The sequence below is a fragment of the Parasteatoda tepidariorum genome, chromosome 2 (genome assembly GCF_982258835.1).
Source record: "Parasteatoda tepidariorum strain Cologne lab strain chromosome 2, Ptep-v5.0, whole genome shotgun sequence".
NCBI lineage: Eukaryota > Metazoa > Arthropoda > Arachnida > Araneae > Theridiidae > Parasteatoda > Parasteatoda tepidariorum.
In genome coordinates, this window is record NC_141756.1 from 88,043,430 (window position 1) to 88,068,198 (window position 24,769).

The 24,769-nt window shown below is 30.9% G+C and overlaps 2 protein-coding genes across 2 annotated transcripts in view; both read right to left on the reverse strand.

Moving 5' to 3' along the window:
* The window catches only part of LOC147815894 (ras-related protein Rac1-like), a 51,022-nt gene extending 26,738 nt beyond the window's left edge, over nt 1–24,284 (reverse strand). Inside the window, exon 1 of the mRNA XM_087157692.1 lies at nt 24,148–24,284. The gene's annotated coding sequence lies outside the window, so the exon portion shown is untranslated. The remainder of the gene's footprint in view (nt 1–24,147) is intronic.
* LOC107440042 (ras-related protein ced-10-like) lies at nt 265–24,286 on the reverse strand. The gene is made up of 6 exons (XM_087157694.1): nt 24,148–24,286; nt 11,112–11,239; nt 8,597–8,711; nt 6,143–6,260; nt 3,652–3,797; nt 265–816 (listed from the first exon to the last, which is right to left on the reverse strand). Exons 2-6 carry the CDS (start codon nt 11,234–11,236, stop codon nt 739–741), a joined length of 582 nt encoding a protein of 193 aa, XP_087013820.1. The 5' UTR covers nt 11,237–11,239; nt 24,148–24,286; the 3' UTR covers nt 265–738.
* Between the last annotated feature and the right edge of the window lie 483 nt (nt 24,287–24,769).

Here is a 24,769-nt window from a genome sequence, read left to right on the forward strand (position 1 = left end):
ATTTTTATGAAATATTTTTCTCGAAAAATATACTAAATAAATTATGAAAAAGATCAGCATTTATAAAAAATATTCCCAGTTGAATTTTTCACTTTAGAGGGAACAAAAAAAATCAACAATAAAGAAATGTTTTTTATAACCATTCTCACATTTAAGATAGTACTTTGATAGTTCAATCAACGTTCAATATTCCTTTTCGAACAAAAACAAAACATAATTCATTGTATTTCATTTATTTTCAGCTTATACATACCAAAATTAAGTTCAGAGCTAAGTTTGATACCTGTGGATTCAACTGTCTTACATAATACCTATTTTTAAAACTATTAATGACAAAAAGGTTTAAAAATGTACACTTGTATTATTCAAAAATAATTAGTAGTGCTTCTTTGGTTAGGTTTGCAATTGCTGACGAACTTTATTAAGTTGTGGTTCCGCCGAAAGAAGGATCCATCCATTAGAGTTGCGTAGTCAGAAAAAATTGAGAACCGCTGTTCCCAAATATTTGTACAAAAAATCGTATTTTTCACAAAGCGCTATCTGTGTTACAAATAACTCGATTACCTGATTCACGCATTCTATTTCTTTAATATCTCTACATTATTTAGTGGAAAGGAGAAAAGAAGTAGTCACAAGAAAAATGATAAAATACAGATATACTTTATTAAACGGGAAGGAAAAAAAAAATGAGAAAAGTATAAGGTATAAAATTACAGGATTAAAAAAAAGTAATGGAACTTAAAGCAATTTACAGTGATGGATTCTGATATGTGAATGTTTTCGAGACAAAACTGCTCTCACAGTTTCTTCGAATACCTGTCAACAAAAATAAAAAAGAGATGTAAAAATGCAATAGTAGTAATGCAATGGTACATAATGAAGAAGAAGTTTATACAGGGTGTCACAAAAGTCCCAGAATGGGTTAATACTTCGAGAAATGCACACCGGATCAGAAATAATGATGTTTAATATTTCACAAAAAGTTATCCAATGACATTTGATCTCGCTACCCCAGATTCAGAAGGTGAACCATCTATCCTTTATTCTCATATTTTCCATCTGGCATGCATTTCTCGAGATATGTCAGAATAGAATAAATAAAAATGTATAAAAAAAAAAGTAATAATAATGTGGTCGATGCAAGCCGGATGCGGAATTTGTATCGACCAGCCATCACAGGGATTCGAGCCCGGTTCACCTCATTGGGAAGCGAACGCACTATCTCCTAAGCCATCGCGGTTCATCCAGTCTAAACTTTTATATCATAACATATATTAATATTTTATATGTAACATTCAATTCAATATCATAATATTTCATATGTAACATTCAATTATCATTTCTTAAGGTCATAGAGTTGTTTAAAGTTATTCTCTGTTGTCTTAACGTTTCTAATTTTAGAATGAAAACGTTCCGCAATGAAAATTTCTTTTCTGCGGCATTGACTTTATTTTTTATGACGATACGACTTTCATAATGATTGGAAACTAAAATTTTTCTGAAGAGAAATATTACGACTATTGCGCACCAGTTTAAGCGTCTCCATTTTTAAAATAAGTCTTAACATTCCTGCACTATTTGTGAGACACAATACACTATATCTGAGCATGTGCAGCATCGCTGAGAAACGGAAAAACACGTTAGCGTTAATGTAACGTATACGCAACGCAAGAGTTGTTTGTTATCCAAAGTTAAGGGGCCTAAAATTAAAATTGTTCTATAATTATATACAAAAATTATGGAATGATACTACTTTAATACGAAGCATTTTATAGATTTATAAGATATGTATCGTTTTATACTTATTATACGTTATAATTATAAAGCGGTAAATAAGATAGATTAACTTTTTTATAAGTTATTATTGTTTTATAACAAATTTTATGCAAAAGTTGCATTTAGTTAACGCAAGCAATTAAAAAGTTTAAGATAATTTTTTAAAAAAAACTTTTTTTTAAACTTAATTTTTTGCACTACTGCTAAATAATTTCGTTAGCAGCAAAAAAAAAAAAAAAAAAAAAAAAAAAAAAAAAAATGAACAACTTCTGATACCAGCCAAAAATTAAACAAGTATTTAAAAATAAGTTTGTGGATGATGATGCAATGGTAGCGAAGAGAAATTTCAAATTTAAATTTTATTCCAATAGAACCAAAAACTAAATCTGCCTAGAAAAAATTTAAGATCATTTAAATTAATTATTTCAAATTTTCATATAACACTTTATTAATCGCTTTATTAACACTTTATTAATTCACTACATGAAAGTTTCAAATCTCTAAAACTCAGAGGTGAATAGAGATCAGTTGAAATTTAGGCTTTTATTTTTAACAGACAGACTTAGGGTGCTGTAATTACTGTCTTTTTATCGTTCAAATACAAAATTTCTCTCTTTATACACTCTATTGCATTTTCCTTGTACTGATTTTGGTAGAAACGAAGAAACTTATTGAAAAAAAACCAACTTTTTTTTATATTTCCAATGAGCTGCACAATCGGTCTTGCCGATGAGCAGACCTAGTGCGTTCTCCAGAGGAGGTATCCACTCTTTCAGGACCACCACAATGGGTGAGATACCGTTGGTCATGTTAATTTGGACGTCTAGTTTCTGCAACACTAGACGGCAGCACCGAGACTCTATTTGGATGTAAAAGTGCACAAGGAATTTAATTTTGCCGGAAATGCGAAGAGCCAATAAGGCACTCCAGGGATCTTTTACATACCGCATAATCATACGATTTGGCCACTAAGGATTTTCTGCATTCCGAAAATCCGGTGTCTGGGCCGGGGATCGAACCCGCAGATTTAGACTCAGAAGGCCGACGACAAACCAACTGTGCCAACCAGCCACAAAAAATAAATAAATAAATAAATAAACTTCACATAGGAATTTTAATTTAAACTTTTATTAAATGTCTAGTCTATGGACTATTCACTACTGGTTGCTTTCTTATGAGCTAACTCAGTATTTATCAGTTGCCTTAAAATTGTGAGTTATTGGGTGCGAAGTATAGAAACAATATTATAAAACAACGTGACAATGCCTTGAGCAGCAAACGTTATACTAATGAAGCCCTTGAGTAAATATCATCACCGGTTGCAATACATTTGAAACAATCAGTGTTACCATATACCAGGCGTTTTATCAACACCTCTTAGAAGAAAGAGACTCAATTTAGTAATCCGACGTGACGGACACAAACTGCGCAGTGGGGATTTAAGAAATATGTCACTACGTTCGGGCTACTAAACTGAGCATTCGGGGAAGATACCACTGCGTAAGAACTCTTAAATTATCAGATTTCTCGCTTATTGTTAAACGTGCAGAGGCCTTCTCTTTTCTTGCTTGATAGACACTCTTTGTGCAAATGAACTGTGCAATAAGTTTTGAAAATTAAAAGCATTTTCGTTAAATTACGAACACTAAAACTTAGAGGTGCGTAACTTTAAACTTATCCCCTATCACTTAACATGTTATTCCACAACGCTCTTTAAACGTAAACTTGTTCTCAGATTTCACACATTTGCATAATTTATCTCAAAACTCAATAGTATGATACAGGTAGACTTATGTTAGTGTTTCTCGACAAAAATGACCCTTATCACACAACAATAATAAACAATAGTATACCAGATAAAAAAAAAGCACTTACTTCTTTTACTCCATTAGTTTCCTTCGCTGAACATTCTACATATTTGGCAGCCTTAATTTTTGAAGCCAGTTTTTTCCCTTGCGTTCTACTAATAAATTTATCTTTAGACTGTTCTTCTGCATTTTCTCTTATATCTGTTTTAGTACCTGTGCGAAAGTTAGTGAAAAAAATGATTTCAAAACATTATTTATTCGATTAACAAAATAAACTCATTACATGAAATTTCCAACTAAAGAAAAAAAATCAAGGTTTGGCAAGGCTATCAAAGATTTTCTATTTGGCTACTAACTTATTGTTTTTGACAAAGGCAACCACATTTATTGTGATGCTGCCACATTTGTGTCAGTGCACTAGACGAGCTCAGATGTGCAAGTTTTAAAGTAAAATTGAATGTATAAACTAATAAGCTCGAAACACTAAAAACCATACTTACTTTTATTGAAAATGAATTTTAGTTCTGTATACGACTGGAGTCATACCTCCGAAAGAGCGGGAACCATTTAGCTATTTGACTAGTTAAGAAAGAAAAAAAAAATGCCGAAAATTCCGAATTGTGCCGAAGATGATGAACGATTTTAAAATTAAATAAAGATAGATGTCTATGGTCTGCTTCGTATTTCGTAGATATTTATTCTCACTATGTTTCAAAATAACTTGCTAAGTAAGTCAACAGAAGGCTCTTCTGTTGATGAATCATTTTAAAGCAATTAAATCGGAAAAACTATTAAATATCTCTTGCTGCATATCAGACTATCTGCTGCACCGAGTTCTGTTAATTTTGTCCCCGGACTGCGATATACTGTTGTTGCAAGTAATTCTTATTTTAGAAACATATGTTTTCTAGCTTTCGCAGTTAGCGGCACCGTTTGTTAAACTTTTTTAATAATTTTGACACTTGAAGAGAAGAAATTTTTCGGTCTCCTAAGCAGAACACTACTGTCAATCGTACATTTCGATTCCCCTTTCGTATTCGTTTTTCACTTTCTGAATCGTCTCTCATTTTTTGGACACCGGGTAAAATAAATAGATTTAAACTGCTTTTCATAGATAAGTCAAATTAGTCCATTTAAGAGGGGACAGTCGTTGATATTACCATGCGACAAAAAAACCCAATACTTGCCTTTCACGCCTTGCCAGTTAACATCTAAAATGCCTTACTTTTTCTCAGGGTATAAAATCCAACCCCTTTGCTCGAAATGTCGCCAACATCAGGCTTTAGCTGAAGATATTTTAAGCTGCTTAGGAGTTCTTCGAGAAGAAATTTACCCTTCTCCTCTCCTTTTTTTCGACTTTTTATTCATCAACGGATAAAAAGTCGAAAACAAGGAGGTTAGCTGAAGATATTTTAAGCTGCTTAGGAGTTCTTCCAGAAGAAATTTACACTTCTCCTCTCCTTGTTTTCGACTTTTTATTCATCAACGGATAAAAAGTCGAAAACAAGGAGGTTAGCTGAAGATATTTTAAGCTGCTTAGGAGTTCTTCCAGAAGAAATTTACACTCCTCCTCTCCTTATTTTCGACTTTTTATTCGTCAACGGATTTATGGATCTAGTCTGACGCCGTCAGACCTTTGGATATGAGTAACAACAACAGTCCATCAATTCCTTCAGGACTGTGATCTTTTCATCGTGATCGGGCGATGACATCACGTATGATGCTCATCACACGTGATGTTATCGCCCGATTCTCCCTTCACGACCATGGTATCATACAAAAAACGATCTTTTCTGACTTCTAACGACCCAAGATCACACGGACGTGATCGCAATACGGTACTCTTGTATTGCATTTTGTACGTATACGTACTTTTTAGTACATGCAGTCCGTGGACAAATTATTAGACCCACTTTAAGGTCCTGGCGTTTTTTTCTTGGGGGGGGGGGACTCAATTCGTCCCACAACTAAATTTTTTTCTGTATGCGTCGTACGCTAGTATCAGAAACCTTCAATCTTCGTGATATTTCACGGCTTGAAAATATCTCAGCATTCACGAGAGCCTTTACTTACAGCTTCTTTACACGGTGAAGGATTGCCTTTTTTTTTTTTACCTATTAGGAAAGTTTCCAATCGATTATTTAAACACTGCACGCAAAATAAACTAATAACTGCGTAGTATAAAACTGTGAAACAAATAAACACAGGGCATTATGCCACAGAAACACGTCCGCAACTGAAGCATGTGAAAACGCGACTGAAACCGGTTTGCATTTGTTTACTTTCGTGTATCAGTTGGTTAACATTGTAATGCAATACGATAAAAGTAAATACAAATAGGAAGTATATTCCTGAATGAAATCCCATTACACGTACATTTAAATATATAAGTATTGTTTATAAACTTGTGCAAAACGTGTAATTATTGAAAAACTACAGAGAGTCTAATAATTTGGCTAGGAACTGTATACTTTCGGAGTGGGCGGTAATGTACTGTAGAAGCGTACCGTACTCCCTTAATAATGTATTGTTTTACAGAGAAGTTAATGTGCACTTACCTACTAAGATGAAAGGGGTGGTAGGGTAGTGATGCCTTATTTCTGGATACCATTTTGCTGTGATATTTTCATAAGATCTGTTGTTATCCACACTAAAACACAGCAGGAAACCATCTGTCTGAAAAACAAACGGTCCATTATTTTTTATTATTAAACAATTATAAAATGATTTATTTATACTCATGGAATTTTTTTTTACCAACTATATACTTCTCACCAAGTCTTTAAAATTGATCAGCAGTTTGTTTAGTAACAACATGTGAAAGAAATTCACACAACAGGAAGTAGAAAAATGCAAAATTATAACCACAATTTTACTAATTTTATTAATACTAAATATTTATCGGGAATACTAAATACTTTTCGGCTTCTCTCATTACTGATTCAAAATTTCGAACGAATTTCCAAAGATTGGACTGAAAATTGGCGGTACTTCCAGCTTCAAGCAGAAAATTTTGTCATAAACGTAAAATTATTGTGAAATTTGCGGAGCTAAGTTTCAAATATTGATTATACGTATGTAACATTTGGTTGAAATAAATAGAATATGGCCACCATTTTGTGGAAATGCATACATAAAAGTTTGCGGCAGTGGAGTCGTTTTTGTTCTGCGCATTTTAAAGTTCTAATGGTTCCAGAAAAGTAAACTTTTATTACATATTCCAGTTCATTTTGGATATAGTAAATTCTACAACGCATGAAAGAAAACGACTGGCTTTATGATAGGAAGAAAACTTATCTGTGTCGTGGAGATATTAATATTGATCTGCATTTGACTACTAACTAGGTATTTGAGTCGTCATTTCCCAGAAAAAGTTTGGCAATAAATGCAAATAATATAAACTAGTTGGCTGCGCCCCTTGCTCGCTAACGCTCACCAACCCCCGAAAATTGCTACGCGATCTTATACAGATTGCTTCGCAAACCAAGCTCGCTTCGCTCGCTGCTAACTTTACATTGCAAACACACAAAATTCTAAGAATTAAAAACAATCATTCAAATCCACGTAACAAAATTTAAAAAGAAAAATTACATCTTTTTAGTAAATACTAAGTCATTAAAAAAAATTTGAATTCAAATAAATGACACGTAATTCGTTAAACCTATTAGAAATGTGCTATAGTATAAAATCTTAAAGCGTAACAGCACGACTGAGACTCATTTTTCAATGAATAACTAATAACAATAATAAAACAAATACATTTGTGATATAAATCAAAAATCGTCCAATAAATTCGTAATATATAAATTCGTGAAAAAAAGCGCTTTCGACAAAATACTAAAATAGAGATCCATCGACAAAGACTACTCATTTCTGCCTAGCTTATTCCATTTTCCGTTTTTAAAAGCGCTATATGTTGAGCCACCTCAGCTAGATTCGGCATGTGACATTGCTAGCGGCAATCATTGGTCGATTCTCTAGCGTTGCCATTCGGGGAGTTGTAATGAGGCTTTTTTTGTCGCCGCGTAAGAGAAATATATATATATAGATATTTATAACAATTGTCGAAAATCAAGAAAAAAAATGCACACCATAGATCGCAAATTAATATTTAAACGAAGAAAATACAAAATCGCATGAGTTTCAGCTCTGGCGTGGAACACATTTCGTTAAAAAGTGTTAATAGAATATACATTAAAATATAGCTGATAAATTCATATAATCCATTCATTGCTTTACAAGAACTTTTACTTATTATAAATGAGCTACTTATATAACTTATTACTTATATTTTACTTATTATAAACTATAATGAGCTTTAGTTTTTATAATGTAAAAGATAAATGTGTAAGGCTTTTCTCTTCTTTTAGCAAGAATTTTCTGAGACCATATCATTTAGTCATTGTTTTAGGGTCATAATAAACAGAAAATAATATTTGGCGCCATTTTAATTAGGAATTGAGCAAAAAATGAACGAGATGACTGTTCGATTAAAAAAAAAAGAGGCAACCGAGTAAGCAGACATTTTTTAAATCGCCAATTCTAATATTTAGTCGCCCTGTGGCCGATATAGTGACAGCTAGTTTTTATACTTACACATTTATTAAAGTCAATAATAATAAGAATAATACTAAGAAGAAGAAGGTGAAAAAAAATGCACACGAGATGAATTTTCAATTAAAAAAGAAAAAAAAACGAGGCAATCGAATAAGCAGACATTTTTTAAATCGCCAATTCGCTAATTTAATCGCCAATTGAGTCGCCAAGTGGCAGGAAGTGACAGCTAGATTGAATTTTCACTTAATTTGCTTGAATATATTCTTCAATAAATTGAGAATTTTGTAGCAAAAGTTAAAATGATGAGCAAAAAAGATGGAATAAGCATCTGTGATGAAGATAATAGCATTAAATATTTCTTATTTAGTTAGGCGTAAAGCAGTTTCATAAATATTTTTGTATGGAGAAAGAATAAAAATGATTTAAATTAGAAAATTCTAATAAATATTACTTACACCTGGATTCGATAAGGGCCGTAATCTTTCGTAATCTTCCTGCCCGGCAGTGTCCCAGAGAGATAAACTGACCCGTATATTGTCTATTTCCATGCACCCAGCATAGTTATCAAATCTGAAAAATTGATTAAATAAATAAATAAATAAAATGAAGAGAAAGAAAGATACTTAGGTATAAATCATTTGTCCACATTCACAAATTTTTTCAATTCAGTATTCTTATAATATCTGGCGTAGTTTACTACACCATTTGATTACATTATATTAAGTACGTATTAAAATTTGTGTTGGATGCAGTGTAGCCGAATACGTCTTTGGTGTCATTAAATTTTGTATGGATTAAACTAATCAACCATAAACTTCGATAGATAAGTCAATTGACAGATTCAATAACATTTTCGATCTTTGTTTCACGTCACAATTGTTTTGCTCTCAAATAAATAGCGCAGAAATAATGTAATAAAGTCACAATTAAAAAATATTAAAAGACGCAAGCTGCTTCAATTCTATAAACAAATGTTTTCTTCAGTATACCAAGATACAAAAAGTCCCGTGTCACTTTGTCGGAACTTTTAAAAAGCGAAAAACTGCCATCTTTTCGAACAATCTAGGTAGTAGTTTTCACCTGGCGTCATAAGTCTGCATTCAGTAATGTATCTTTTATCTACATTTTAAATAATTCTGTCGAAAAAAACTACTATAGAAAAGATTGAGCCGTGGTTGGTCAGGAAATGGATCATTCTCCTCCCATTGAGATAACCCAAGTTCGAATCCTAGCGGTGACAGGCTGATATGGATTCTGCTCTCGTCTGACATCGGTCACAGTGCTGACGTAAAATATCCTCAGTAATAGACAGATAATGAGGTGGAATTCTCTAATTGACAGGCTAACCAAGGGAATTTTTCGTGGTTTTTCTTTCCATGCAAGGCAATTGCTGGTCAGTTCCTTTGAAAAGTCCACCACGAAGGCTAAGAGTTGATCATTGATGGTCGTAAATTCAAAATTGGGTTGGCTGTTCAACGCCAGTTATAAATATAAAAGACTTAGATCTAATGATATTCGATTTACAATTTTTATGGAATATTTTTAGTGGATTTAGTTTGACCATCCTACCTAAATTTTATTTTATTTTAACACCGTCGTTGAACAGCCGACCCACTTTTGAGTTTATGGTTACCACTGTTCAAATCTGTAGCCTTGTAATTTTGAACTTGATCCAGAAGACAAGAAAACTCCTAGATGAAGTATTAGCAGAAATTCGCCTTCGTAGAGGACTTTTTGATGGAACAAAAATGCATTTGCGTTACATAGAGAGGAAGACTACGAGAACCTCCCACGGTTAGCCAGACGGCAAGGGGACTCTAACCCATGATACGTCTACCACTGAGGATATTTTACGGGGGGTGCAACCTAGACGCGGAATTCATATCGAACAACCATCACAGAGATTCGAACTCTGTTCACCTCATTGAGAATCGATCGTTCTATCCCCTGAGCAACCGCGGTTCATCCAGTCTAAACTTTTATATCCGCCGTTAAACAGCAGATCCAATTTTGGGTTTACGACTACTAATGTTCAACTACGGAGCCCTGTAACTTTGAACCAATCTAGAAGACAAGGAAGCTCCTGGATCAGTACCCCCAGAGGTATGATTTGTTATGGGAGCATGGAGGACTTAGTGACTCGACAGATGTAACGTGCATCAGTCACCATTTATTAGGACATGGGCCCAGTGCACTACCAACGAGGCTATCCCGGCCTATCCAGTCTAAATTGCACCAATCATATGCTCAATTTCACAATGCATATTTGCTATAAATTTTCGATTTGATGAAAAAGTTACAGTGGGAAACACGATCGGGACAACGTTAGAAAATATTTTACCTTACAAATTCAAGTTTGCTACTAAAATACTTAAAGATAAACCATATATTTATTTAAAAAAGTAAATAAAAATAAAATAAAAAGCTAATGAAGAAGAAAGAAGGAAGGAAGGAATGTATTCATTCTCATACGGAGGACCGTAATTGATTGAACTATTTAAAATTAAAACCTTTAAGCAACGAGAACGGTTTAAACAGCTTAGACTAGCTTCATATTGCGAACCTTGCTCTATTCACACTCGATGATGAAATTGTATATTCCAAGTTGTTCTTGTTTTATTAGTCGGATAAAATCTTTAAAAAAATAGGAGTTATTATTACAAAGTGGTTCTAAGTTCTGAAAAATCCATTCAGTTTGACTGATTCTCATTATTACTTTCATCACCGATTGGTAGATGTGTGTGTGTATTCGAAAACCAAAAAATCTTCGAATTAATTATTTAAAAACCTTGTATATTGCAGAAGTGTATAACTGTTTCAACTTCGTGACAATTTTATTCCCATTAATTTTCCAGGTGTAAATGCAACGAAAAAGTTGAGTCACTTGACTTCAATATTATATGTTTTACATGAACTAATATTTTGAAGAGCAACTTAAATTGCTTACAATAGGATAATCGATGAACTTACACAGTTGGTACGTATTCTTCTTCTGGAAAATGTCCTTCGGCGAGAGATATGAGTAAACAAGTTTTACCAACAGTTCTGTCTCCCACTACAACCAATTTGATTGGTCTGTTGCCGAGCTCTTCCATAGCCTATAAAAACAAAATAAAAAATGACATTATCCAATGATCGCAAATCAATAGTTTTACAGCGCTTGCAAGAGAGGTCTATTTTTGTTCCAGGACATAAAATGAAAATGGCTAATGCAACGTATAAAATCTCCTAATTCTTTGAAATGACTGGCAATTTGATACGTTAATTAAAAAGAAACGAAAGAAAGTAGATATGTATGGTTTGCTGAGTCCGGTTTCAAAATTCAGAGTACTTATTCTTACCAGTTTCAAAATTAATTACAAAACTTGATAAAATATGACACTGTGGATTTTATTTAATTTTATAACCGGCGATGAACAGTCGACAGAAAAGCCGTAATCAATGTTTAACTGCGAAGCCTCAAACTAATTCAATGATCATAGGCAGACAACGCCACTAAATTAGTATTCCTGAATTTATCTGAAACCATGTGTTTATTTTGGATGTGTTTATTCATAATAGAGAGGTTGTTGTAAAAGAAGGTCGAACTAAAAAACGTCATGTCATATTTTCCGAGAATTCGGCATTCTTGAGGGGAATCCTAGATTCTACCACAAGTACTATGCACAAGTCACAAAATTACAGTTCTGATTCAAAATATTAGAATAGTTGAAAAATTCGACATGGAACTCTCTTTTTTTTATTTGTTTTTTACATACTTAAGTTAAATTACTGTTGAAAGAATCAAGTCTACGTATTTCACGGTATATTTAAACTTAAAAAAATTAAATGTAAAAATAAAATTTTATGTGGTCCGAATTTTTTTATTAAAAACACTAAAATTCAGTTATAAGCGGATAAAAAAAATTACTTAATATTTTGCAGCTTTGATTACTGCATGTAAACGATCTTTCATAGATAAAAAAGTTTTTGGCTGTCTTTTTTGTTTACATTGGCCCAAGTGTGCTTAATGCTCAGCACCAGCTCAGCTTTGTTTCAATTTCCTGCAGTTTTTTCTCTACTATACCCCATAAATTTTCAAAATCTGGCGAATCTAGTTAAGATCTGTTGAATTGGCTGGCTACGGTAACACTGTAATTTTGCATCGGTACAGCCAGATTTTAGTTGATTTTGTTGTATGAAATGAAGCTAAATCTTGTTGGAAAATAAAATCATTCTCAGATATGTCTTTTGATGATGGAATCATGCAGTGCTCGAGAAAATCGTGATAAATATTTTCTCTCTCCAATGCCCACCTTTCATTCAGGTATGAGTAGGGGCAGATTTGTTGGTCACTTTTTCAGGGGCACCATATTAAGTGGACTGACGAGGAGCTCAGGACGTTTTTGATCGGTCAGCTTCCTGGATCACTATACAGTCCGGTTGGCACCTTGACATATATCTGAATTAAATTTTTTCCCTGGGAATGCATATTCTTTTGGGGCAATTAACGCTCATGCAACTCCATATCATCACACTAACTTCAAATTTTACAGAATATTTCTGGTGCTCTTTATTAAATGCTTCATCCTCCAAACTCGAATGCGCTGATTGCTTTAAGATACACAGAATATACTTTCGTCACTAAATATATTTTTTCAATTCTCCAAGTATCCTAACATTTTAGATTTGCAACATCTCATTTTTGCAAGTTTATGTTCAACAGTCTAAGTGTCAATGAAATTATTTTTTGTATTCAGCCTTTTGCAACAGCCTTCAATTTTCCATCATCTCTGGCCGAAGGTTTTTGTTTTCGGCCACCATTGCAACGATTATTTCTAAACTTTCCATTCATCCAATACTGTTGTAAGACTTCATTAACGCTTGATTGAGAATAACTCAAGTAGTCAGTGTATTGTTGATTATAAACGTGTCGATGTTAAGTCATTAACTCATAGTTTTATTGATTCTGGAATATCACGTAAGCACCCCATTTTAAAACAAATTTCAAGCATAAATAATTCAAAAAAAGTCTTTTTAAAATAATCATGTGCAATAAATATAAAATTCCTTTTTCTGTAAATAATAAAATAATTTTTTCTGTCTTCAATTCATTACAAATTATAGTGAAGTCAACATTACTTTCGTCATTCCAATAAATAAATGTGAATTCAGAACTGTAATAGTTATAGAATATCTTCTTCGTTATAGAACAGTATATATTTCTGTTTCTATATAGTTCGGAAAACAACAATAAAACATTATCCAAATTACTTGAAATTCGGATACGCAAGGAACTATAGGGGGCGTTGTTGTATGAGACTAATACCTGCGATTTCTATATGAACAGTCATTCATTTACTCTAGAGACGTCTTTAATGTAGCGTGTAGCATTGCAACGTTCCTTTTTTATCGTGGCTAATTAAATTTAAAAAAGAAAAATGTTTAATATCCTTTCTTAAGCAAGCGAAAACAAAATGGTATCTCTTTTTTTTAGAGAAGGAACATCCAAAACACATCGGAAAAATATTTGCAAATAAACAGAAAAAAAATATTTATATTCTTATAAGAGTTAAAACCTAATGCCCGAAAAATAGTTTTACTAAATTTAATGATATAACATGAAAGGCATATTTAAACCTTACATTCCATAGTTTTAAACATCGTATTAGTTCAAAAATTAAAATGAATAAAAAGTATACATAAGCCTCATAATTTTATGAAATTTAATTCAGTAAAAAAGGTTTTCTGACAACAATTTTTATTAAAAAATTTCAAGTTTCAATAAAAATCATTATTTAGAAACTAAAAAAGGTAAAATAAGGAATGCTTACGATAGAAAGCAAAAAAGAAAAACCCAATTCTAAAAATTCCTTACATTAAAATAAACAACTTTCATGTTTTTTCTTTTCTGATTCATTATCGGACGCAGAAAACCATTCTATAGAAACTATCATCAAATAAGAAAAAAATTACTTAAAGGTAGAATTTTTTATTTTATCAAAATTAACACTTACCTGCTTCATAAATCAGAAGAATTTAAAAATGATTTGTTCTTCGATTTTTGTTACCATTTTTTAGTGCTACGAAAATGCGTCTTTGGGATTTGCCAAAAATAGAACAAGATGCAATTTTATATTTTCTGGAGCGAAATATTTTGCCCATTGTCCACCGAAATCCGATAAACTACTTTGATTTTAAATAAAGTGTTTTATTTTATGATTTGTCGCAAAAATTTTGGTGTAGATTGGCGGCACTTAAAAACCGCCAAATCTGCAGTTGCGGTGGCGTTATTACGTAAGTACCGAATTTTTATTCCATACTTTTTTGAATCATATTACTTCAAACATTAGAATATGCAAGAAGTATACATTAGCACATAATTTTATACCATTTAATTTTTCAAAACAATTATTTTAACATAAATTTTTATCAAAAAATTATAAACTAAAAAACGTAAAATAAATAATTCTTAGGATAAAAAAAAACGATTTTAAAAATTCCTCATATTGAAATAAAAAAACTTCCATATTGTTTCTCTCTTTATTCTTATAGTTCTTAATCAGACGTAAAAAAGCATTCTGTAGAGAACTATCATCAAATAAGAAGAAGAAAAAAATTTTACAAGCTAATTTTTTATTATAAAAATCATGACACTTACCTTCTTTATAAATCCGCAGAATTCCAAATGAAATGTTCTTCGTTTGAAAGTTTTATTTTCAAATAATATGTACATAGATTATCCCTTTTTAGATAACATACCACACATCAAAATTTTATAATTGTAAGATCTCGATATGAATTTGAATATGCAGCTTAAAAACAGAACAGCTTAATTCTAGTTGAAATTATCTATTCTTTCAAAACAAAAAAATACTTACCAAGAAAACGATAAAAAATGTATTAATCATCAACACAAATGACACTATTTCAAGTAATTTGGATGATTCTTTATTGTTGTTTTCCGAATTATATTGATACAGAAATATATACCGTTCTATAACAAAGAAGAATATTCTATAACAATTGCTGTTCTTGACGTTCTGAATTCATATTTATTTATTGGAATGACGAAAGCAATGTTGACTTCATTTTAATTTGTAATGAATTGAAGACAGAAGAAATGCATTTTACCTTAAAACACACATCTGTAACAGTATGCGATAGCGAAATCGGAAGTTATCAGTTGCAAGTTTGTTGATAATAGAAGTTGAAAATTATTGAGGAATTTTCTTCAAATGTTTGGCGTGTTCTGTTCCTGAAAGATTTAACAATGTTCTGGAGAATTTTTTCAAGTTTTTCGGCTTTTTCCTTAGGGAAATTTTGCTTCTTATTTCGTGCAAAGAAAATGGCGACCGACTCTGCCAGTGATTCCGAAGGAACAGAATGAAAACGTGATAAATTAATGTCCAATATTTACAGGCTCCCGCTAGAGGGCGTTCTCGAGCGTTGCGATCGCGAATAGTGTCATTTGTGCTGATGATTAATAAATTTTTTATCGTTTTCCTGGTAAGTATTTTTTAGTTTTGAAAGAATAATTTCAACTAGAATTCAACTGTTCTGGTTTTAAGCTACATATTCAAATTCATATCGAGATCTTAAAATTATAAAATTTTGATGTGTGGTATGTTATCTAAAAGTAATAAAGGGATAATCTATGTATATATTATTTGAAAGTAAAATTTTCAAACGAAGAACATTTCACTTGGAATTCTGCCGATTTATAAAGAAGGTAAGTGTTATGATTTTTATAATAAAAAATTAGCTTGTAAATATTTTTTTTTCTTATTTGACGATAGTTCTCTACAGCAGTGATTCTCAACCACTGTGCCGCGGCACTTTTGAGTGCCGCCAAATTCTTAAAATGTGCCGCCAAATATTAGAAATGATACAATAAAAATTAATTCTCTTTTTATTACAAGTAAAGTTTAAACTAAAGAAAAGTGTATAGATATATAATATTATATATATACTTTTTATAATTTTTCCACGCTTTAACCGCGTGAACATGTCTTTGTGGGCGATTGCCTTGTCTCTGACAATCTTAAAATAAGAAGGAAGTGTTTAAATTGTCTTTGACACACAATTTTAAATAATGTTGAAATTAGTAGGAAATTTAATGACTATTAAAATTATTAATAAACAAAGGCTAAAAAAAGCTAAATACTAACTTCCAAGCGAAAATAAAAGCTAATCATTAAAGTAAGCTATGCAATTAATAGTTATAAAAACAAATTAACAAAGGATAACTTAACTAGCAGAAAAAATAAGCTAACATAATTAGCAAAAAACTAACTAACAAGAAATCACAAATAATAGTAATGAATGTAAAAAAACTAACAGTTAATAACTATGGAAAACAAGCTAACAATTAATAACTAGCAAAAAAAAACTGTTACTAACTAATAAAAAATTAGTCGAAAGAAATAATTAATCCCTTAATAAATGTGCTTTTGTAGTACATATTATTTTATTTCACATTCAAATTTATTATCACAAACTATTTAACACAGTGCATTATAGGTAATTAAACAACTTTTAAACTAATTTTTTTCATTGTGTGCCGTCAATTTTCGAAATCTTTAAAAGTGTGGCGCCACAAAAAAAAGGTTGAGAATCACTGCTCTACAGAATGGTTTTTTACGTTTGTTTAAGAACTATAAGAATGAAAAAAAGAAACAATATGAAAGTTTTTTACTTCAATATGAGGAAGTTTGAAAATCATTTTTTTATCCTAAGAATTCTTTGTTTTACGTTTTTTAATTTCTGATTGTTAGATAAAAATTGTTGTCAAAATGCTTTTTTTGAAAACATAAATGGTGTAACATTGTGTATTTATGTATACTTCTTGCATATTCTAATGCTTGAAGTAATATGATTCAGAAAAGTATGGAATTAAAATTCGGTACTTAGGTATTAACGCCACCGCAGTTACAGATTTAGCGGATTTTAAGTGCCGCCAATCTACACCAAAATTTTTGAGAAAATCATAAAATGAAACACTTTATTTAAAATCAAATTAGTCAGTCGGATTTCGGTGGGAAATGGGCCGATATAGAGTTTAACATATATTCAAAACAGTCTCTATTTTCTTCTCTATCTTAACAATCTCTATCTCTGCCGCCATATTAACTTTAGTAAAGAAGATTCTAAATGAAATAACATTTCAGAAACGTACGTTTACCAAGATAAAGTTTCATGTCTGGGAATCGGTAAAATTTCGTTTTTTTGGTAAAATATTTCGCTCCTGAAAAAATAAAATATTGCATCTTGTTTTGGTTTTGGATTAAGTTTAAAGTTTCTAAATAAAGATTTTTATTGAAACTTAAAATTTTTTGATAAAAATTGCTGTCAGAAAACTTTTTTTACAAAATTAAATTTTATAAAATTATGAGTCTAATGCAACTTTTTGTTTATTTTAATTTTTGAAGTAATATGATTCGTGAAACTATGGAATGTAAAGTTTAACTAAGCCTTTCATGTTATATCATTAATTTTTGTAAAACAAAATCTCTGGAGTTAGGTTTTAACTCTCATAAGAATATACATATTTTTTTCTGTTTATAAACAAATATTTTTCCGATGTGTTTTGGATGTTCCTTCTCTAAAAAGAAGAAATACCATTTTGTTTTCGTTTGCATAAGAAAGAATATCAATTTTTTTGTTTTTATAAATTTAATAAGCCACAATAAAGAAGGAACGTTACAATACTACATTAAAGACGTCTCCAGAGTAACTGAATAACTATTCATATAGAAATCGCAGATATTCGTCTCATACAACAACGCCCCCTATAGTTCTCTGCGATCGTGAATCGCAACGAACTATAGGGGGCGCAACGCAATTCGCGATCGCAACGCTCGAGTACGCCCTCTATCGGGAGCCTGTAAATATCAGACATTAATTCATCACGTTTTCATTTAGTTCCATCAAGATCATCGGCCATGACAGACGCCATTTTCTTAGCAGCAAATAAAAATCAAAATTTCCCTAAGGAACAGCTGAAGAACTTGAAAAAACTAATCAGAACATGCCAAACATTGAAACTGAACACGCCAAACATTTGAAGAACAATTTCTCAATAATTTTTACCTTTCTATTACCAACAACATAACTTACAATTTCATTATCACTTGCTGTTACATATGTGTATATTACGGTAAAATAATTTTTTCTGTCTTCAATTCATTACAAATTAAAATGAAGTCAACATTGCTTTCGTCATTCCAATAAAGAAATGTGAATTCAGAACGTCAAGAACTGCAATAGTTATAGAATTCTTCTTTGTTATAGAACAGTATATATTTCTGTATCTATACAATTCGGAAAACAACAGTAAAGAATCAACCAAATTACTTGAAATAGTGTCATTTGTGCTGATGATTAATACATTTTTTATCGTTTTCTTGGTAAGTATTTCTTAGTTTTGAAAGAATAGATAATTTCAACTAGAATTCAGCTGTTCTGTTTTTAAGCTACATATTCAAATTCATATCGAGATCTTACAATTATAAAATTTTGACGTGTGGTATGTTATCTAAAAGTAATAAAGGGATAATCTATGCACATATTATTTGAAAATAAAACTTTCAAACGAAGAACATTTCATTTGGAACTCTACGGATTTATAAAGAAGGTAACTGTTATGATTTTTATAATAAAAAATTAGCTTGTAAAACTTTTTTTTCTTATTTGATGATAGTTCTCTACAGAATGGTTTCTTACGTCTGATTAAGAACAGTAAGAATAAAAAGAAAAGAAACTATATGAAAGCTTTTATTTCAATGTAAAGAATTCTTAAAATCGTTTTTTTTCCTAAGAATTCTTTATTTTCCGTTTTATAGTTTATAGTTTTTTGATAAAAATTGTTGTCAAAATACTTTTTTTGAAAACATAAATGGTATAACATTATGTGTTAATGTATACTTCTTGTATATTCTAATGTTTCAAGTAATATGATTCAGAAAAGTATGAATAAAAATTCGGTACTTATGTATTAACGCCGCAGCAGCTACAGATTTGGCTGTTTTTAAGTGCCGCCAATCTACACCTAAAATTTTCGTGACAAATCATAAAATGAAACACTTTATTTAAAATCAAAGTAGTTTATCGGATTTCGAAGGGCAATGGGCAAAATATTTCACTCCAGAAAAAATAAAATTGCATCTTGTTCTATTTTTGGCAAATCCCAAAGACGCATTTTCGTAGAACTAAAAAATGGTAACAAAAATCGAAGAACAAATCATTTTGGAATTCTTCTGATTTATAAAGCAGGTAAGTTTTAATTTTTATAAAATAAAAAATCTTACTTTTAAGTAGTCTTTTTCTTGATGATAGTTTTCTATAGAATGGTTTTCTACGTCCGATTATGAATCAAAAAAGAAAAAACATGAAAGTTGTTTATTTTAATATAAGGAATTTTTAGAATTGTTTTTTTTGGTTTTTGTTTTGTATCGTAAGCATTCTTTACTTTACGTGTTTCAGTTTCTAAATAATGATTTTTATTAAAACTTAAAATTTTTTGATAAAATTACTTTTCAAAAAACTTTATTTACAAAATTAAATTACATAAAATTATGAAGCTTATGTATACTTTTTGCTTATTTTAATGTTTGAAATAATATGATTCTTAAAACTATGGAACGGAAAGTTTAAATAGGACTTTCAGGTTATATCATTAAATTTAGTAAAACTATTTCTCAGGCATTAGGGTTTTAACTCTAATAAGAAGATACATATTTTTTTCTGTTTATTTACAAATATTTTTCAGATGTGTCTTGGATGTTCCTTCTTTAAAAAAAAAAAGAGATACCATCTTGTTTTCATCTTTTTTGTTCACATGTGCCCCCAATAGGGGCACATGTGAACAATTGAAGTCATTTTTCTAAAATATTATAAAGTAAAGAAATATTTTATTGAAAAATCTCAAAGAATTCCACAAGACAAAGAAAATACTATTTAAACATATGGACTCTTTTACTATGAAAAATTGATGATATTTTTCGAAAAGTGAAGAAATAAAAAAATTTGTTCACATGTGCCCCCCTCTCCCCTACTCACATCAGTTAAAAAAATAGCATATTATTCTCAAAAAAGCATCTATTACGAATTTTTCTAATGTACTTTTAAGAAACACATATTTTTGATGTTCTAAAGCATGGTTCGCATTTTTTTTTCTCGCGTTACTTCACTTAATTTTATAAGTTTATTAATTTTTTTTTCTATATGCGTAATTTTAAATAATCGCTTTTGTTAAGAAATGTCAAATGGAGGCAATTTTTGCCTCATTCAGTATCAAAGGAAGCTTGTATTCGAAGTTGTTATGACTAAAGCTGCTATTTACTGAAAGCTATTTACTGAAAGAATCGAAAAATTTATTTAAATGCTTAATAAATTGGGAGTTATTCTCAATTTAAAAATGTAGATTTACAAACAATGCATAATTTGGCAACTTGACAAAAATTCTTCAGTATGGCGTAGATATTATTTTTTTTGTCGGTTTAGTAGTAGATTTCTAGTCATTTATTATTCTTGTGTGCTAAAATTTTTTTCCATTAATAAAATGAGGAGCTCATTTAGTTTTTTGGTGCACGTGTAATATTTCTTTTTACTAGCTGAATATCAGATTTTCGTACTGGGTATAAGAAAAAAAAAGCAGAGAAAATAACCAATAAATCATTACTAAGGAACACTAAGAAATCGTGCGCAAAACTGGAAAACGTACGCCAGCACAACTATTAAAGCTAAAATAATTCCAATATTTTTTTTTAATTATTACATTTTCTCCTTCTCCGTCACTTTATGTTATTAAAAAATCGGTGTTGAACAACAGTCGTGTTTTCAAACGTCAATCATCATCAACTACATCAACTACTTATTAACAATAGATCATCAACTACATAGTTTTGTAATTCTGAATCAAAGAAACACCTGGATTAAACATTGGGTTAAATTATCCTTCGTGGAGGTTCTTTTTTTAGAACTAGCCCACATTTGCGTTATACGGAATGGAAAACCTCAAGAATATCCCACGGTTAGTCCAACGGCAAGAAGGTTCTAACCCATTAACTGTCTATCACTGAGCATTTAGATATTTTACGTCAGCACTGCTGTCGGAGCGAGCCGAGAACAGAATCCCCTAACCATCATTGAGATTTGTACCTGGGTTCTCCTCATTGAGAGGCGAGCGCTCTATCCCCTGATACTACATAGTATACATATACACTATAACAGAGCATTCATATCGATAAGAATATATACTACTTCAGAATGTGTATATTGGAATTTTAATGACGCTCTATGTAAATCTTGAGCAAATAACGATGTTTATAGATATATACCAGGATAATTTTAAAACTGACCTAATTTGTATTATTTTTATTCTGATAAATATTTTCTTCACCCAAATAAAATTTATCAACCCTCACGATAATGTATTTAATAACTGAAATTATCGATAATGCTATGCATTTATCGTTATCGATAATCATCAAGATATTATGGTATTATATAATTATTATTAAAGTAATACTGGTGATTTCAATCGAATTCAATATTCATCGTAGTTGGTAATAATCCTATATTCGATACTTATGGTACACACAAAATATCGAGCGAATAATATGCCATGGTACGCAAGAAATATCGTGAGGATGCTTTTTTAAAATATTAATACCATGATTTCGAAAAAAATTAATTGATATTTCTCAATACATTGATAGATGGCCCAGCTGTACTAGTAGTTCAACTAGATATCTTCATTCACTCTTTGTCTTTCTTTTACACAAGGTTAGTCCATGGTAGAATATACAAGGCAAAGACTACAAGGTTATTCCAATGTTTTTTATTTCCAATGAGCTGCAAAATCGGTCTTGCCGATAAGCAGACCTAGTGCGTTCTCCAGAGGTGGGATCCACTCTTTCAGGACCACCACAATGGGTGAGATACCGTTGGGCATGTTAATTTAGACGTCTAGTTTCTGCCACACTAGATGGCAGCACCGAGACTCTATTTGGATGCTAAAGTGCACTAGGGATTTAATTTCGCCGGAAATGCCAAGAGGTTATCCCAATGTAGAGTTCTAAATCAATAATTTCTCTATCACATTTGTAGTTTTTTTTAAAATTACTAATGCCCCCTGTCACAATTTATTAAGAATAATATTTTATAAATTGATAATAAAAATTATGAAATCAACTGAATAATTATTAAAACAAATCCTGCTTTCGAACTTCGTTTCAATCTAAAATACAGTCAAATCCCACCATAAGGACCCGTCTGAGGACCCAGTATTGTGATTTTACATAATTTCTTTAAAAACTAATAACGAATTTAATAGATAATTAATAAAAATTTAAAGAGAAAAACACTCACCTAGCTAAGAATTGGTTTTAATTTTACATTTTATGAAATAAATTTGATTTTTTACTAAACACAATTTGATTTTAAGTAGACTTCATCAATATTCTTATCTACAATCTGCAAAGTATCCAAGATTTTCTGATCCACATTTTCTGTAGGAATATTCCGAATATTTACTGCGTATTTTACTTCAGATATTGGATGATGCTGAAATGTCATTTTCTTCTAAGAAGTCTTCTTTTCATTTACCAGAAATGAATACTTCATCATCTCATTAATTAGTAGTTTTCAATTATTTATTTATTTATTTTGTTAGCATAATCTATCAAACTTTTCTTTTAAAGCCGGGGCTCCCCCAAAAGAAATTCGATCGTTCAGGGTTCCATAGACCTAAAAAATCATGAATCGCTACTCTAACACTCACCATTAGCTTTTTTTAGGTGAATATTATGCTTAGAAGAGCATTTTTGGTGCTTCATCCTCGTTCAATCAACATTAAAACCAACTCTAACACCAGAGCCAAATACACTTATATTTCAAGTAAAAACTAGAAAGAATTTTTGACCCCTCCTTCTTCAATGAAATTAATTTTTAAAATATTTAGAACTTACGATGATTTATTTCTTTAGACAGGTGTGATACGTAAAATGAAAAAGCATACGTGAAAAAAACAAAACACTGAAAACAGTAAAATATCATGTCAAGGGATAAGCTGTTATTTTATCTAAAATTAATACAAAATAATTGAAAAAGTATGAACAAAATGTTTAATAAAAATTCTGCGTCAAAGAGTTAATGACATAAGAGTGACATTAGACATAAAGAGTTTAAAAAGAGTGACATAAGAGTAAACCTTTTCTTCAAACCTTGAACTCTTCTGCGGAACAGATAGCAATTTTAATTATAACTTAACCATTACTTCGAAATCGACAAGACAAATTTCTGACAGTTTTTCCCATCCTCGTAACAAGAAAATAAAATCAGCCAGTTTGGAGGTTGCCACTTTAGTAAATTTTAAAAAATATAAAAAATTTAAAATCGCTATGAGTTAAATGAAGTTTTCGGATTCTCCAAAAAACGAGGTTTCATTAGTTATAAAATAACCCATATAGAGAGTACATGTGTACAATGTGAGTACAATGTGTTTTCAAAGTATTTTACATGGAGTTTTTTTCAAGTTCTATTTTAAAGATTTTTCCTTCTTTTGTTCCTGTCTGTTTCTTTTCATTCACTTCCACTTTCGCCAATGAGCTATCAATTTTTCAATCGCGCGAACTAGATCACATCCGCTTATTATTCACTAGTAGGTTTTAAATTGGAAACTATTCTGTGAGAAAATGCATTTATAGATGGAATCGAAAGTTAAGTGATGTTGATTATACAGTTGATTTGATGTTTTATTTTTAGTCGAAAAATTATAAGTGAAATAAAAAGTAAACGTTTTATTTTATTTTATTTATTTTTTAATCGTCGTTGAACAGCCGACCCAATTTTCGGGTTTACGACTACTAATGTTTAACTCCGTAGCCTTGCAATTATAAATCCAATACAGAAGACAAGGGAACTCCTGGATCAAGTATTGGGAGAAATTTGCTTTCGTGTAATTACTTTTAAGTAACTACAGTAATAAAATTACATATTAGATATAAATAAAATACAAACATACCTGTAAAAAGAGAAATCCAGGTGTTGTGAATTGTCACAGCACCAAAACAAAAACACAAGTTTCAAATTATACCAAAAACTGACACCTTCGTATTAGAAAAAGAAGATACATAAATAAAAAACCAAAACAAATGCACCACCCGAGAGAACACAGTGTTATAGACACTTGTGGATGTTCCGCAACTTTTCCCAACTTCCGCCTAGGTAGTATTCACTTGACGTTTGTTTCCGCTTTTAAAAAAATGAGATAAATAAAACGAGGAACTCGAAAGATCTCACGAAAATTTCCCGGAAAAGGGATTTTTCAGTCGTTATGTAAAAGTTAATGGATAAAAAGATTACGTCATAAATAGGTAATTGCTATCAAAGGTACCGATCTTAAACTAAAATAAGTTATTTGCAGATACAGTCTTTCCACATTTACTCATTGAGATAAGAATACACCGAGTTAGAAACATTTTTTTGAAACAATTATTCAATTGTTACGAACTATATTTATGTTATCTTTAAAATTTTAATTTATGAAACATGGTATTGACAAACCTCTATTGATTGCCAAAAAAACAAAATTTCAAAACATACTAAATCCCAGTTTAGAGAATATCAGCAACCGGATGAAAGAT

Bases quoted from the DNA above. Each gene is read 5' to 3' on its own strand.
- LOC107440042 (XM_087157694.1), bottom strand. From the start codon at position 11,236: ATGGAAGAGCTCGGCAACAGACCAATCAAATTGGTTGTAGTGGGAGAC. The intron at 6,261-8,596 runs GTAAGTAATATT...TTTGTTTTTCAG, and splicing joins GGCCCTTATCGAATCCAGGT to ACAGATGGTTTCCTGCTGTG. The intron at 817-3,651 runs GTAAGTGCTTTT...TTTTGTTGACAG, and splicing joins AAACTAATGGAGTAAAAGAA to GTATTCGAAGAAACTGTGAG.